The sequence below is a fragment of the Zootoca vivipara genome, chromosome 6, assembly GCF_963506605.1.
Source record: "Zootoca vivipara chromosome 6, rZooViv1.1, whole genome shotgun sequence".
Taxonomy (NCBI): Eukaryota; Metazoa; Chordata; class Lepidosauria; order Squamata; family Lacertidae; genus Zootoca; species Zootoca vivipara.
Window position 1 is genome coordinate 96,483,311 of NC_083281.1, and position 16,915 is coordinate 96,500,225.

A 16,915-nucleotide genomic window follows, 5' to 3' on the forward strand; every position below is an offset into this window, starting at 1 on the left:
TGGGTGAGGGAGCGTGAAGCGGAGCTTGGTTCCGCCTTCCTCCGCGGCGGACACGGGCAGTGGGCTAGGTTGCGCCGCACTGGGTGGTGGTTCCCGGGCCACGGCAGCGGCGGAGCATCGCGAGGGGCGGGCAGCGCGGAGTCCTGGGCCCGGCTTGGCCCCGCGGCGGCGGCCCCGGCCATGGAGTCCTACGATATCATCGCCAACCAGCCCGTAGTGATTGACAACGTAAGCGCGGCGGGCGGGGCGGCAGGGCCGGGAGTGCGGCCGGCCGAAGGAGCTTCGCCGGGCGGTGGCTGCGGCGCCGGGCGGTGGCTGCGGCGCCGGTCGGAGGAGGAGCCGGACCTGGGTGGGGCCTGCGCTGGCGGGACGGGCCCCGCCCTGCCCCGATCCCTGCGGACGAGCAGATGGCGAGGCCCAGGCGCCTTGCTCCGTTTATTCTGCTTTAATTCTGCTTTACGCCATTCCACAAAACGCCAGCGCGGGTTTGAAACTCCCTCAGCCTTGCTAAGCCTCTATGAGGCTCGGCGGAGAAGGCGGTCCATCAGACCGTCACTCGGCCCCTTTAAAAAGAAAAGGCTGCTGTTATTCAATGACCGTTGTGATTTGGGGGGGGGGGGTGTTGCTGTTGCCGTTCTCGTCTGCATTGCCCGAAGAAAGCATCGTCAAGGAGAGCAGGAGCCGAGCATGTTTCCCGCTCGGGAGCACCGTGGCCCCCGCTTCCCTCCTCCTGCCTGGGGAGCTGCTGCCCACTAGACATAAGAACATCAGCAGCATCTGCTAGATCAGGCCAAGGCGCTCTCTGGGGATGGGGAAATGGGATGTTGTTGGACTACAACTCCCATCATGCCAGACCATTTGCTGGTAAGGGCTGATAGGAGTTGTAGCCAACAATGTCTGAGGACCTTTTTGGCTGCTCCTAGCTTTTCTATGCAAGCCTTTGGTTTTGCACAGCCAACAAGCAGGTCATGAAGGGACTAGCTCTCCTGCTGTTCTCCAGTGCTGAATAGTTCAGGGGCCTCAGATCCTGAAGATGCCATATAGTCCATCATGGCCAATCACCATGGTCATTTAACATATTTATTTTTTGTTTTAGATGTTTTCAAGGTGAGGATTGCAAAGCAATGTACATAAAATCATTAAAACAGTAAATTGTGTTTATAGTGTTGGGAAATCCCTTGCTTTACATACATTCTTTAAAACCAGGTTTGAATTCCTGTTAAAAGGATCAAGTTAGCAAATGATTGGAAAGGGTCTCTGCCTGAAAGTCAAGAGAGAGAGACTTGGACTAAGAAGGATATAGGATTCTTCTCTTCACAACTGGAACTCCAATATCTGCTATGGGAATTGAATCTGGGGGGTTGTCATGGCACTTTTATTTGTTTTACAAAATAATACTTTAGTCTGAATTGTGTTAACAATTATTACTAAACCATTCCTTATAGTGCTCTTGTTGCTTTTATTGCTGTTGTACAGCACATTCTATTAAGAAGTTATCATACATAGTTATTAAGTGATGAAATACCTTCGTTGATACTAGCTTTTGGTGATTAGGACTAAAAGTAACTTAGCATTCTTAGTGCTTAACATTCTTAGCAGTATCCTTCCTCTCCATATTAGTAGTAGTAGTAGTAGTAGTAATCATAATAATAATAATGTTATTATTTATACCCCACCCATTTGGCTGGGTTTCACATAAAAAATTGTAAAACATCAGACATTAAAAACTTCCCTAAACAGGCTGCCTTCGGATGTCTTCTAAAAGTCAGATAGTTGTTTATTTCCTTGACATCTTAATAGGAGGGCATTCCACAGGGTGGGTACCACTACTGAGAAGGCCCTCTGCCTGGTTCCCTGTAACTTGGGTTCTCGCAGTGAGGGAACCGGCAGAAGACACTCGGCCCTGGACCTCAGTGTCTGGGCAGAATGATGGGGGTGTTTTATGTTTTGTTGAAAGCCGCCCAGAGTGGCTGGGGCAACTCAGCCAGATGGATGGATGGATGGATGGATGATGATGATGATTATTATATTTGCAGTTGTCATCTATTCATTATTGCTAAAGATCTTATGAATGGAAAATGTAACCCAGAAAAATAAAGATTGGAAATATTTTCAGAAAATTTTCCAGTTTGTTTTTTTTTCCACAGAAAATTTTCCACTGCATATGCATGTCATGTATGAAGAAAAATTGTGTAGGTATTGAATCTTTTCAGAGGTGGAGATGCGATGTAAAGTGGTGGCAAAACTGTGGACATCTTCTTTTTTTGTCTGATCGCTATCTAGTGATGGTTTCCAACACTATAGAGGCAAATTTTGCCTGAAAGAATCCTTATATATACTGACCAAACTCTGGATTTTCCAAAGTACTGCCGTCTGGAGTCCATTCTTCAGCTTTGAGATGACATGTGCTCACTAGCTGTACTTTCCAGAAACAATGGAAGACATTTTTGTTTTGAAAGGTTTTCCAGGTAGACAAAAAGCTCTCGTGTCTTAGGTATTAATTTTGTATTAATTGCTTTTAAACTTGTTTTCTGTACTGTTTTTAAAACTATTTTTAGCTGTTTGGGAATATGTTTGTTGAAGATATAACTTGTAGGAGCGTTCATAGTCTTGGGAATGGAAAGGTGCCTGGAGAATTTCCTGTCTGCAATGTTTCCAGGCTCCCCGTGTTCCTTTCGGATAAAACTTGGGCGAGTACAAGAACAGGAACACAGGAGAAGTGTCTGGCATTGGATTTTCTAGGGAAGTGATTTTGCTGATAGCTCTTGTCTTCAGACTGTCTTCAGACTGTGTGAAGGTGTTTGGCCTGTTTATGCCCATTGCTGGGGTGTGTCTGAAAGAGATTTGCTTATTCATGCTGCAAAGAAATAATTAGGAACAGGAATGAGAGCAGCCCAGCATCATAGCTGCTCTTGGAGGCTGGCAAGACTAGTCAGCTGAGCTGCTACATTATTCTCCAGGATGGGCACAGTAGGGTTTTTCACTTCTCTTTCCATTCAAAGAAGGTGCTGAACCATGGACCTTGTCACTAGGCTGGGGTGGGGGGAGTGGCTGCCTTCCTACACAGCCATTGGGAATCTTTGTCATCGGCCTGGAGAACTAAGAGGCAGATCTTGTGACTGAAAGAAAATCAGGCTCAACTTCTATTCTTGGTTTGGATTCTTGTGCCATGGGAAGTTATTTCCTTGCACTCACTCTGCCTTGGCTTCCACATTTCTGAGATGAAGCAGTGATTTTGAGCCTTTGGGAGCGAGACCAGAGGGCCATCTAATCAGGGAGTGGGTCTTAAACTCAGCTTTCCAGGGTTTTGTAGGCAGACCTCTGATCTGAGATCTCTTAATCTTGCCTGGAGCCCTTCCTCCTTTAATTGCCTTTAATTTGGCTTGGAGGAAGCTGTGGGCGGCCACCCTCTATGTGCCCATGGAGTTGTAATTGGATGGGCCTTGCTCTTGGTTTTACAGAGTTGTTTAGTTATACCAGCAGGGTAGGAATTTTGATACTAAGCCCTACTCATGAAAATCATATGATGCTACCTCATATACTCCATGTATCCCAGAACTGTCATCTCAGACAGTAGTGTTCTCTGGGTTCTCAGGCCGTGATCATCCCCAGCCTTTTGCGTAACTGGAGATACCAGGGACTTCAGCATGCTGTGTGAAACATGGAGTCGGTCACTGAGTTGTTGTCCTTCCCATTGGTAATGTTTGAAGGAAAGGACTTGTGTGAAGCATTTGTATGCCTCAAATGCTTTGCAAGTTATGTGCATGTTATCTTTCAATCTGTGGTGACTCAGGAACTAAATAGAAGCTGAAAGGTGACTTAAACCCCAAAGAGGAACGGAGCTCATGGTGTAAGTTTTGAAGTAACGGCTGCTGGTCAGTCCTCATGAGTTTTAGGAAATGTTTCTCTGACTTTGTCTTGCTCTGAAAAGTCTTTCCCCTTTGTCTTAACTGGTTTTTCTTCTTTCTTCAGGGTTCCGGTGTGGTGAAGGCTGGTTTTGCTGGAGATCAGATCCCCAAATACTGCTTCCCAAACTAGTGAGTGTTGCTGTGATATTTGATTGATTGCCTCATCAATAATAAAGTGTGGTAGTTTTTGAAGACAATATGTGCCTAGTGAGGGTGTGTTTTTGTTTTGTTTTAAATTCATTGCCATGGTTCATAACCATGCCATGGTTCATAACACTCACCTTGCAGTGTAGACAAATAATCAGTCTCTTTTTTCTTGTCAGTGTGGGCCGTCCAAAACATGTCCGGGTTATGGCTGGGGCGCTGGAAGGAGACCTTTTCATTGGACCCAAAGCAGAGGTAAAGTCCACCCTGCCTCTGTGTGTGTTTGGGGGGGGGGGGGAGAGGTGGGTGTTGGCTCCCTATTTTGTGTGTGTTCCCTTTGCATTTGACAGAAATTTATAGGCTGTCATCCTGTAGGGTCCCACTTAGAGTAGACCGATCATTAAAAACATAGATAATTGGGCGTGTGATGGATATACATGCCTGCCTGCTGCAAAGGTTGTGGGTGTTGCATATTTGCCTAGATAGCCTAGTAGAGAGTGCTGGGGAGGAGCTAGTGGCGCATGTTGGTATTAATAACATGGGGAAATGTAGTCGTGAGATCCTGGAAGCCAAATTTAGGTCGCTGGTGGGTTGCTGGAGGCTGGGACCTCCAAGGTAGCTTTCTCTGAAATGCTACTGGTTTCATGCGCAGGACTAACTTTGTAGTCTCAATGAGTGGATGAGTCTGTGGTGTCGAGAGGAGGAGTTGGATTTGTTGGGCATTGGGGAGTATTCTGAGGGAAGCCAGGCCTGTACAAAAGGGACAGTCTCCGCTTGAGCCAGGATAGAAACAGACGGCTGGTGCCTAAAATGAGAAAAGGTGGCAGAGCAGTTTTTAAACTGATTGGCATTGTGTGGTGTTGGGCTGACAGGAGCGGAGGAGGGTCTGGCTCAGAACAAATCTCTCCCTTAGGATGAAGAAGATAAAATGGATGAAAATTTAAATGGGGGTAGCATAGAACAAGGCACTGTGAGTGCAGGGGCACAGGATGGCAGCTCAGAGAGACCAAAGCGCCACAGTTAAAATGCAAGAGACTTGGAAGAGAGAGACTGTCCAGATGTGTGCATGCTCTAAGGTTAGGAGACTCTTAGCCAAGATGGATGAACTAGAGTGCCAGGTCTTAGCAGACAGCACTGGTATAGTAGGGATAACGGGATCTTGGTGGAGTGCAGAGAACCAGGAGGAGAACCAGGAGGGGCAACCAAGCATACTAAGACTCAATTTCTAGACTTTAAGAAAGCCGACTTCAGAAAACTTAGGGAAACGCTGGATGAAATCCCATGGACAGAAATACTAAAAGGGAAGGGAGTTCATGATGGTTGGGAGTTTGTTAAAAGGGAGATATTAAAAGCACAACTTCTGGCAATACCAATGAGACGGAAACATGGAAGGTGCCTAAAGAAGCCAGGGTGGCTATCTAAAGAACCTTTAACTGAGTTAAGATTTAAAAGGGATATGTACAAAACATGGAAAAAGGGGGAAATCACCAGAGAGGAATTCAAACAAATAGCCAGCACGTGTAGAGACAAAGTCAGAAAAGCTAAAGCACAGAATGAACTCAGGCTTAATAGAGAGGTTAAAAGCAACAAAAAGGGCTTTTATGGGTATGTCCGTAGCAAGAAGAAGAACAAGGAAACAGTGGGGTCACTTAGAGGAGAAGATGGTGAAATGCGAACAGGGGACAGAGAAAGGGCAGAACTCCTCAATGTCTTCTTTGCCTCAGTCTTCTCCAAAAAAGAAAACAATGCCCGACCTGAAGAATATGGAGCAGATGATTCAGCAGGGGAAACACAGCCCAGAATAAGTAAGGAGGTAGTACAAGAATACTTGGCTAGTTTAGATATATTCAAGTCCCCAGGGCCAGATGAACTACATCCAAGAGTATTAAAAGAACTGGCAGAGGTGATTTCAGAACCACTGGCAGTAATCTTTGAGAATTCCTGGAGAACAGACGAAGTCCCAGCAGAGTGGAGGAGGGCAAATGCTGTCCCTATTTTCAAAAGGGGAAAGAGAGGACCCAAACAATTACCGCCCAGTCAGCTTGACATCAATACCATTCTAGATTCTAGAGCAAATCATTAAGCAAACGGTCTGTGAGCACCTAGAAAGAAACTCTGTGATCACTAAAAGTCAGCATGGGTTTCTGAAAAATAGGTCATGCCAGACTAATCTGATCTCATTTTTTGACAGAATTACAAGCCTGGTAGATGAAGGGAATGCTGTGGATATAGCCTATCTTGATTTCAGCAAGGCCTTTGACAAGGTGCCCCATGATATTCTAGTAAAGAAGTTGGTAAAAAGCGGGCTAGACAATGCTACCATTCAGTGGATTTGTAACTGGCTGACTGACCGAACCCAAAGGGTGCTCATCAATGGCTCCTCTTCATCTTGGAGAGAAGTGACTAGTGGGGTGCCACAGGGTTCTGTCTTGGGTCCAGTCTTATTCAACATCTTTATCAATGACTTGGATGATGGGCTTGAGGGCATCCTGGTCAAGTTTGGAGATGACACCAAATTGGGAGGGGTGGCTAATACCCCAGAGGACAGGATCACACTTCAAACTGACCTTAACAGATTAGACAACTGGGCCAAAGCAAACAAGATGAATTTTAACAAGGAGAAATGTAAAGTACTACACTTGGGCAAAAAAAATGAAAGGCACGAATACAGGATGGGAGACACCTGGTTTGAGAGCAGTACATGTGAAAAGGATCTAGGAGTCTTGGTAGACCACAAACTTGACATGAGTCAACAGTGTGATGCAGCAGCTAAAAAAGCCAATGCAATTCTGGGCTGCATCAATAGGAGTATAGCATCTAGATCAAGGGAAGTAATAGTACCACTGTATTCTGCTCTGGTCAGACCTCACCTGGAGTACTGTGTCCAGTTCTGGGCACCACAGTTCAAGAAGGATACTGACAAGCTGGAACGTGTCCATAGGAGGGCAACCAAAATGGTCAAAGGCCTGGAAATGATGCCTTATGACTTGAGGAACGGCTTAGGGAGCTGGGTATGTTTAGCCTGGAGAAGAGAAGGTTAAGGGGTGATATGATAGCTACGTTCAAATATATAAAAGGATGTCATATGGAAGAGGGTGAAAGGTTTTTTTCTGCTGCTCCAGAGAAGCGGACACGGAGCAATGGATTCAAGCAACAAGAAAGAAGTTTCCACCTAAACATGATTAGGAAGAACTTCCTGACAGTAAGAGCTGTTCGACAGTGGAATCTGCTGCCAAGGAGTGTGGTGGAGTCTCCTTCTTTGGAGGTCTTTAAGCGGAGGCTTGATGGCCATATATCAGGAATGCTTTGATGGTGTTTCCTGCTTGGCAGGGGGTTGGACTGGATGGCCCTTGTGGTCTCTTCCAACTCTATGATTCTATGAGTTACCTCTACATGTAAACTCTATAGGAAAGACATACTGGAGGGAGTGTCACTCTGTATGTCAAAGAAGGCATTGAGTCCAGAAAGCTAGACCTCCTCAAAGGGGCAGGATTGGGGGCTGTGATACTGCACCCCAAAGCCATTGAGTACTGGGGACATGCCATCATCATCCTGATCAAAATGCTCTGGGTGTCTGCTCCTGCTCCAACAGATTTCTTACTCTTTCCTTGCTCAGGAGCACAGAGGATTGTTATCCATCCGCTATCCCATGGAACATGGCATTGTCCGGGACTGGAATGACATGGAGAGGATCTGGCAGTATGTTTATTCCAAAGATCAGCTGCAGACGTTCTCAGAAGAGGTAATTGTTGCAAGAGCAATGCTTCTAGCCAGCCTTTGAGTATTTTCATTAGGTGTGTGGGGGGGGGGCTGGGAAATTGCATTTGCTGTACCTTTATGTGACACTTCCCTTTAGCTGCTGTTTTAGACAGTTACAGTGCAGGGAGTCCAGGGGTGAGGTGTGGATTTCATGAAGGAAATCTACATTCCCCCTCCTCATAGTAAGTTGAGTACTGCTTCTTTGGCTTGTGATTTTCTTCCTTGCTTCCCAGTTCGGAGCCTGGTCGAGGGCCAAAAGGAAACGTGAGAGATGATGCTCTCAGACTCTCCTCCTGCCAAAAGAGGGTCATGAGAAACATGGTGGAGATCCCTCTCGCCTATAAGCTGCGAGGCTGCACAATCTGTGAGGCAAAAGGCAGCCTTGGGGTAGATGAGACTGGAAGAGGACTATCTTCCACTGACAGTCCTGGTCCATTGGGTGACCTTCACAGACAGTTCCTTGCGTGCCTTCAGGAGGACCTTCTTTTCTACGAACCTCTCTGGCCACAGGAGGCCTTGAGGAGGCGGTCTTGTTCATGTTGGGGACAGGGGACTGCTTGATGAACATTCAAAAGTCCAGCTTCTTTCTGCATCAGCAATGTGGTGGTCCCTCTGAGAGCATGGCAGGGCATTCCTGTTTTTTTCCAGGCTTATGACGGTTAACCCTTCCTAGGAAAATAGTTTATGGCTGGTGTTTTTTGTGTGCCTGTTGAGATGCCAAATTTCTTAATTTTCTGTATTTAACTTTTGGGCTTTTAATCTCTTTAGCTCAAGGGGGAAAGAACTAGAGGCATATCTTAACAGATAGATAAACCTTTACCCTATCCCTGGAAAGATGTTTGTCATTCTCTGCAAGTTGATACTCAGAAGGAAACCTTGAATTCCTCCCTTGAATATTCAGACTGGGGGGGGGGGGAGTTATGTAGCAGATATGAAGGCACTTCACCCTCTGGGTCCTTGTGCTGGATTCTTTCCTAATCCTGAGGAAAGGCAGGAGCCACACTGACTGTTGTGATGCAGGTCTGTTGGGAAGTTGAGGAAACTTGGAGGGAGGGACACTATTCCGCAACATCAGTGGATCAAATTATTCCTGGAGAACAGCAGTTTGCTAGAAAGGTCAACAGAACATTTAACAGTTCCCTCAGTTTTAATAGATGGGCTGCATTTAGCATTTTAATGTGTGTATCATTTTAGGAGCCAACAGCTTCTAGTAGTAGTACAACCAGAGCATCACTTCCTGAAGGGGCTTCTGTGAGGGCGGCTTAGCAGAACTTGGAGCAGGCCACCAGGAAAGAGTGTATGGATTTTCTCCAGTGAATAGCATGTGGGCATTCAGCCAGTTTTTTGTCACTTCCTGCTTTCCTTCCAGCATCCAGTTCTCCTGACAGAAGCCCCGCTAAACCCCAGCAAAAATCGAGAGAAGGCCGCCGAGGTTTTCTTTGAGACTTTCAACGTTCCAGCTCTTTTCATCTCCATGCAAGCTGTCCTCAGCCTGTGAGTATCCAGCTGGTTGTTTCTGGCATTGCTTCACTGTGATGACCAGAAGACTTTGGATACTTTCCCCTTCTGAGCCTAATCTGTTTCCTGTGCTCTGGAGGGCCATGGCCAGACTAAGAACACAGGAAAAGCCTGTCTGTTGGATCAGGCCAAAGGCCCATTTAGTCATTATGTAATTCCCACCATACTGCCTCCGACGGTGGCAGTAGAAAGCTGTTATGGCTAGTTGCCATTCATAGCCGTGTCCGCCATGAATTTGTCTAATTCCCTTTTCTACCCATCCAAATTGGTGGCCGTTACTGCATCTTGTGGGAGCGCATGGCATAGTTGTGTGAAGAAGTCATTTCTTTTGCATGTCCTGAACTAATGGCCGCCTTGTTTCCCCTCTGCTCTCTCTAAGTTACGCCACAGGCCGCACTACAGGGGTGGTGTTGGACGCAGGAGATGGAGTGACACATGCGGTCCCCATCTACGAGGGCTTCGCCATGCCTCACTCGATCATGCGTGTAGACATTGCTGGGCGAGACGTCTCCCGTTACCTCCGCCTGCTGCTACGGAAAGAGGGCTATGACTTCCACACCTCAGCTGAGTTTGAAGTCGTGAAGACAATAAAGGAGGTGAGGTTGGGGCAGATGGATCCATGCCAGGCGTGGGGTGGGGGGAGATATTCTGCTCCTGGGGAGAGACAGTCCTAGGATTTCAATAAGGTGTTTTTGGTTACTGAGCAGCACACTGGACTAGACCTCTAGATCGTTAAAAATCTAGTTCCAGGTGACCCCTGCCTTGCTCTTTAAACACTCCTCTGTAGAATTGGAGCAGTAACTGGCCAATCGATTCAGAGGATGTTCCACAAGAGCCTTGTAGATCAGAAAGAGGATATGGATGAGCAGCGCTATGACAGTCTTCCCAGCTAGATGGTGCCAAGTCTGGTTCTAGTGCATTTTCAGGTTACATCTGAGGTCGCAATGATCATAAAAGAGAAAAGTGCTGATGAACCAGGGGTTTCTTTTTGACATCTCCATCATATACTGAAGAGGCAAACAACTCTTGAGTTTAATGAGTCAAAGCTGTGTGCTTCTTAAGCAGTGCGAGCACATGTAGTCAATTTTTCACACATTCTGTATCCATCCTCACCTTTCCAGAGCTGTAGCCATGGAAAACAAATGCAGCAGCCTGAAGTTCTTGAAGCAATTTGCTACATGGTGTCCATAAAATAAGAGAATGTTGTCTGCAGAGAGCAAGAAAACCAGGGTAGTTCGCTAATTTGGGTGAACTACCCTGGATTGGGCTTGTGGTATGAGATAGTGCAAGATAACTGGGCTATGTCATGATCGAAGGTGCATCTGCAGAGGTGAGGCTTAAATTCTGGTCCTCTGTTCAGTTAGCTCGCTGTGGGCCTGGGTGGGTGGAGCTGCTAGGAGTTCTTCTAGCAAGTGGCTTCCAGTACCCAGCTGCCTCACATGCTGCCTTCCTCCTTGCAGAGAGCTTGCTACTTGTCCATCAACCCTCAGAAGGATGAGGCCCTGGAGACAGAGAAGGTGCAGTACACGCTGCCTGATGGAAGCACTTTAGATGTAAGTTTTTGAACTGGAAAAGGGGTCTTTCCCCTGGAAACCTTGAGGGTTGGGGCTTCTTCACGTTGCATTTTGCAGCAGAGGTGTTTGCAATTATTTCTGGAGAGGTTTTGCAATGTTCATGCAGTGTACAACAAGGTGGTTGACACAAACTTCTCACAGTCATGCAGAACCTCCAAATGACGAAAAAGACTGTCTTTTGAATGCTGTAGCTGTTGTAGGTTGAAATAGAGCTTATTTGTCCCCTTGCCCTACTTTAATTGGCACTGTGGCTTTCCTGGCAGGTTGGTCCCTCCCGGTTCCGAGCCCCTGAGCTGCTATTCCAGCCAGACTTAATAGGAGATGAAAGCGAGGGGATCCATGAAGTGCTAGCATTTGCTATCCAGAAATCTGACATGGACCTGCGGCGGACATTGTTTGGGAATATTGTTCTGTCTGGGGGATCTACACTTTTTAAAGGTATGGGGCTCCTCAGAAGAGGTAAAGAGCTTATTTGTCTTAAAAGAGGAGGCTGTTTCACACCATGAATTGTCTGGTAGTCCAACTAGCTGCATATGGTCTATTCTTATTGGGAGAGGCCTGAATGAAAGGTTCTCAGCCTGTGAATGAACTCTGGTTGAAACCATGGAGAGCCATTGCCAGTCAGATCCTGCATGAGATCTGTTTTATCTGAAGAATGCTAGGAATGGAACTTGGGACCTTGTGTATGCAAAGCATGTACCATTCCAGTGAGCTCTTTATATGTGTAGGAGACAAAGTGCTGATATTAAGAGGCTGGGTTTCTGACAGTAGTCTTCCTCTGTGCGCTCTCTTGCTGCCCTGTTTTGTGTGAAAGCTTCAAAGCTTGCCCTGTTAAAACCTCTGGCACACCCAGTGTGATGCCCTTTCATCTGAGCATATAACTCTTTGGATGAGTCTCTGCTTCTTCCTGTGTCAGTACATATCCAAGCCCCCTCTGCACTTCCCAGTTTGCCTCAGAGAAGAGCTTCAGAGAATAGGGTCTTCACATGAGCTTTAGACAAGAAGAGTTTGTGCCTGCCAAACCTGGCCAGGGAGACAAAGGTTCCCACCCCCTGGCCTCTGAAGGGGTGGAAGGATTTCTGCTGTGAAGAGAAGCTGAAAAGCTAACTGCCCAGCCCTTTTTGGGATTAGCATTGGAACGATGAGGCACTGATGTTTGGGATGTACCAACATGGAAGGTAGTCGGCACTTGACCACTGTGGCACAGCACCTTGAACTCTAAGCTTCCTCACTTGTCTCTCAACTCCTCAGGTTTTGGAGACCGGCTGCTCAGCGAGGTGAAGAAACTTGCTCCAAAAGATGTCAAAATTAAGGTGAGGCTTTGGAGGAACTCCAGGCCCCAAGGCAGTTTGTGTGCAATGACCATGGAGCACACTCCACAATGAGGGCTGGCAACTCGCTCTTTAAAATGAAACGCAAAGTGTCTGGATTTTCTTAAATTGCTAAGCTCTGTACTGGAGGATGCATTCCCTTATTACCAAGGCAAGATCTCCAGATCTTTGAAATACAGTGGTGCCTCGCAAGACGAAAGTAATTCATTCTGCGAGACGCTTCGTCTTGTGATAATTTTGTCTTGCGAAGCGCGGTTTGCCGCGGCAAAAAACACACACAAAAACCTGCAAAAAAATTCGTCTTGCGAAGCACGGCCATAGAAAACTTTGTCTTGCAAGTCACCAAAAACATTGCAAAATGCTTTCGTCTTGCGAGTTTTTCGTTGCGCGAGGCATTTGTCTTGCGAGGTGCCACTGTAATGTGTTTCCTGCATCTTAGCAGGTGATGTTCCAGTGGAAGGAGGAGTTGGGCTCTGGTGCTCAGAAGGGCAGTTCCTGTGTGCGCATGTACCCTTGTTCCCCATAGGCTATGTATCTGACTTGTGCTTTCTTCCTTGCAGATCTCTGCACCTCAGGAGAGATTATACTCTACGTGGATTGGGTAAGAGCATTCTGCAGGGAGGGATAAAAGCAACCCCTGGGCTTCCACTCTGGCACCTAACAGCAGATGCTCCTATTGGGCTTAACCAAATTGGTCAAGTTGTCCTTGGTGCACTGAGGCCTCCACAGAAACAGGGGGCTGTGATGTAGAGGCTTTTTCTCAGCCCAGGGAGCCTGATACTGCAGCATGAACGTGGGTTGGGTGAAGCAGCTCCTGTTCTTCCATCTGGAAAGTTTTCCTGTGCTTGGGTTAGTTTCAGAAAACGAACTGGCTCCAAGTTGTGAGTGGCCTTGGAGCCATACGTCCTGAATCAGGAGCGAGGGACATTCATCTCTGGTGGGCATTCTCTGTGTGGCAATTGCATCGGTGGGCGAGCCATTCATTTCTCCTCTGTTTGCATGTCTTGCTTCCTTTGGCCTGGCCTGCTGATTTTGTGCTCTTTCCCCTGCAGTGGCTCTATTCTCGCCTCCCTGGACACGTTCAAGAAGATGTGGGTTTCCAAGAAGGAGTATGAAGAGGACGGGAGCCGGGCCATCCATCGGAAGACATTCTAGGGCAGGGGTGGGGGTGGGGGTGGGGGTAGGGCATCAGCAAGGCAGCTGGTGCCTGTGGGCGACTCATCCAGGTTGTGTCTTTTCTTCTCTTAACCCTTTCTTGTCCAGAGCTGCTGCATTCCTGCTGGCTGGGGCCAATTCCTGCCTTCTTCCCAGGCCTCACGCTTTCCTGTCTTAGTGCCCTGTCCAATGCATGTTGCTAGCACGCACCCCCTTGGGAGGGAGGTGCAGCTGTATTTCGAGGCCTTGGCTGTGGTGGAGGAAGGCAGCGGCCCCAGCCAGGAAGGAAACTCAGAAGCTCCATTCCACTTTCTAATCTCTTCCATGAGCCTAACTGCTGCTTTGACCTGGTGCTCATTGTGCCTGTCAGCTGGTAGGAAGGCTGGGTTGTTTTTTTCTGAGCAGGGAGCTGTTGTGTGGCCTCTGGCTGCCCTGCCCTGGGGGAAGGGTGCCTGCCTGCTTGCTCCACGGTTTGTTGTGGAAATCTCAAACGTTCAGATGCCCCCCAAAAGGAATAAATCAGTTTGTTGATATGACTGCCTGGGGCAGCTGCATTGCCTGCCTAAAGCATAGGAAAGGTGTAGGCCAGGAGGTGCTATCGTCCCCCTTACTTCCCCTGCTTTTTGAGTGGGCGTGTCTGCCAAGCAGTCTTCAGCCTGCTTCTCGGAGAGGTCCTCCTGGCAGGGCCTCACTCAGGGCTGTCAGTGCCAAGGTGTTTCAAGGAGTGCTGAGGAACTCTTGCCTCAGTGCAACCCACCCGCCCCGCTCTCATGGACTGCCAGATTTGGTGAGAAAGAGGATCTTGGTGACAAGAGGCAGGTTCTTGGAGGAAATGGGGCAGGGGTGTCTCCCCACTGTCTCTGCCCTGTCCAGTCCCAGGGGAGTAGGGTTAGCATGCTGTTAGTTTCAGTTAGAAGTCTGTGAGGCTACAGGAGATAGAAGAGTCCAGCTGTGACATCTTCTGGGCCTGGTGGCTTCTGCAGTGTGGCCTAGCCAGCTTCGAAGGGACAATCTGTGATGGCAGAGGAGGAGGAAGATTGCCTGTGCTTCCCCCTTTTGAGAGCTGATCTGTTCATGTAATGCTAAAGAAAGTTGCGAACTGGCTTTTGGACAAGACACGATGGGGTGACCGCAGTTGGAGGGGCCTGCAAATCCTTTCTCCTGGCCTGGCCCTCTGCTAGAGTCCAAGTCAGTGGGGAAGATAAGGAGGAATACTTTTGCCTGTCTGTCTTTTAAGCTACCACACTTATAGGTGCGCCCTTCATCTCCAGCTCACCCCCTCTTGGGACTGCCTGCTCCTCTCACTGGGCTGTACTCCCCTCTCCCTGCACCCCTTTTATCCTTCTGCTCCCCGTAGGAAACGTTGGCTGGGCCTCCTTGTTCATGGACTCTCTGATGTGCATAGGCTTGACCTAAGGTCCTGATTCTGCTGCTGTTCCATTAAAAATTGCCAGGCAGGCCATGCTGGGTATGTAGAGAATCGCACTGGGTGGGATTGCAGAACATGGGAGAGGGGAGTGTCCTGTGGTTGCCAAAGTATATACAATAGCTAAGAAGATGGGAAGCTACTCAGCTGCCTTCTGCTGACTCCAGGTGCATTGCAAAGATAGATGCTCTTTGTAGCCTTGGACTGGAAAGGGTTAAAAACTTTTTTTTTTTAAAGGAAATGAATTAATTTAAGAGACCCCCTGTTGACTGGTGGGCCCATGGCTCCACCCCTCTAACTGTGTGTATATTGGCTTCTCCATCTTACCGACCTATTGTGATCTTATACCAAATGGAGGCAAGCGCAAGGCCCCCCACCCTCCAAAAAACAATACAAACCCCCCTCCCCGGGCTGCAATGTACAATAACTTAACACAGTTGCCTGTATTTTTATTTTGTAAATTCATTATAGTAATTATAAATTAACAGCCAGTGGCTTTGCATGGGTCTGAGACTGCTGTTATTGCTCAAAGGCAGTGTGGTGTCTTTACTGTGTTTAATTGGGAACAGTGCATACAAGAACGCAGGCAGGCAGACTTCTGTGGACCCCAGTATACACTAGGAACACGTTTTTGAAAAGGTGAAGGGTTGGCGCCAAGACTGAGGTCAAGAGATAGGTGGCTACTGGACAAAATGGCTCTACAGAAATCAAATACTGATACCTCTGCCTTTTCAGTAGACATTGCACACAAAACTGGTAAAAAGCTGCTTTGAACTGCTAAAGAGAAAGCAAGTTGAAAATGCAACCATATATGTAGACATGGCTTTAGAAAGGTGTGTTTTGCTATAAACTACTTAAAAGGGGTTCATGCTTCATAGGCTACTGTTATGTGGAAAACCTGCTGGGGAGCCAGAATCTCTTACAGCTGTGATAGGCTATATGCAGTTTCATACCAAGCTGGACAGATTATATTGTGGCAGACGGAGATGTTCACATAGGCAATAATCCCTAAAAAGCAGTTACTGGGAAAAGGAAACTAGGAACAAATGAGGAAAATTGTGCTGAATGGTGTAACATTGTCTAGACAAGATACATCCCCTGCTTTTGTGGTTCCGGAAGAATTCTAATGAAGACACACAGAGGGTTGCTTGAAGGAAAAGAACCTGTATTTTCATGGAGCTTTAGAAAGATTACTTAACAGCTTAAGAGTTCTTCATAAGTAATGGGAGAGAGGCTTCTCTGAGACATGCATGAGCCATGGGAACCTCTCTTTTGTAGGGGTGGTAATGTGGCCTTCCTGGAACAGCCCAGCTGAATACTGCAGGAAACTTGATGCAGGACTAGGGTCTGAACAATCCCAACAAGACAAAGATGGCTTGTACTGTTAATGTGGCCAACAGCAAGTTTCCACATGCTTGGCCAGAACCCAACCTTAATGAAGAATGTTTTCAACCTTCCATAGGGACTGCTTAAGTATTCATCATTTTGGAGAATGTTCCATGAAGCAAGGGGGGGGAGGGGAAATGGCTTGAACTTAAGATGTATTGCTGGATGCCAAAGTGCAACCATCTACCCATACAAACTTAAGTTGCTCTTTCAAGCAGCATCAGCAATGACACTTCCAAATGATCTGTTCCATTGAAGCTGTGGGTCACTTTCCCACCAGGTTTTGTTTCCCAGTTAGCTAGCACATTTTCTCCTCCTAGTTCCTGGAGGCTAGGCTAAAATAGCCTGTAAGGTAAAAGTAAAGGTTAAGGGCCCCTGGATGTTTTAAGTCCAGTTAAAGGCAACTACGGGGCATGGTGCTCATCTCGCTTTCAGGCCGAGGAAGCCAGTGTTTGTCCACATACAGCTTTCCAGGTCAAGTGGCCAGCAGGACTAAACCGCTTCTGGTGCAATAGAACACTGACAGAAGCCAGAGCACATGGAAACATGGTTTAATTTCCCGCCACAGTGGTACCTATTTATCTACTTGCATTAGTGTGCTTTCGAACTGCCTGTAAGTAGTGTCTGTTCAGCTTTAGAATGCTAAAAATCATTAGAATGCTCACATATCTAGAGATCAGAGAACTAAGTTCAGATGTGGCACGCTAAAGCTGT

At 47.3% G+C, this 16,915-nt stretch overlaps 1 protein-coding gene across 2 annotated transcripts; it reads left to right on the forward strand.

Annotated features, from left to right (window-relative positions):
• The first annotated feature begins 29 nt into the window (after positions 1–29).
• ACTR1B (actin related protein 1B) lies at positions 30–15,321 on the forward strand. 2 transcript variants are annotated; one of them, XM_035118951.2, is made up of 11 exons: positions 30–228; positions 3,973–4,037; positions 4,232–4,307; positions 7,669–7,794; positions 9,181–9,305; positions 9,709–9,925; positions 10,790–10,882; positions 11,167–11,341; positions 12,155–12,216; positions 12,795–12,835; positions 13,287–15,321. In XM_035118951.2, exons 1-11 carry the CDS (start codon positions 181–183, stop codon positions 13,387–13,389), a joined length of 1,131 nt encoding a protein of 376 aa, XP_034974842.1. In that variant the 5' UTR covers positions 30–180; the 3' UTR covers positions 13,390–15,321. The 2 variants fall into 2 exon arrangements, with proteins under 2 accessions (XP_034974842.1, XP_060132419.1); XM_060276436.1 differs by lacking the exons at positions 30–228; positions 7,669–7,794; positions 9,181–9,305; ... (4 more) ...; positions 12,795–12,835; positions 13,287–15,321 and adding an exon at positions 6,244–7,662 and having other exon boundaries at positions 3,977–4,037.
• The last annotated feature ends 1,594 nt before the right edge of the window (positions 15,322–16,915 follow it).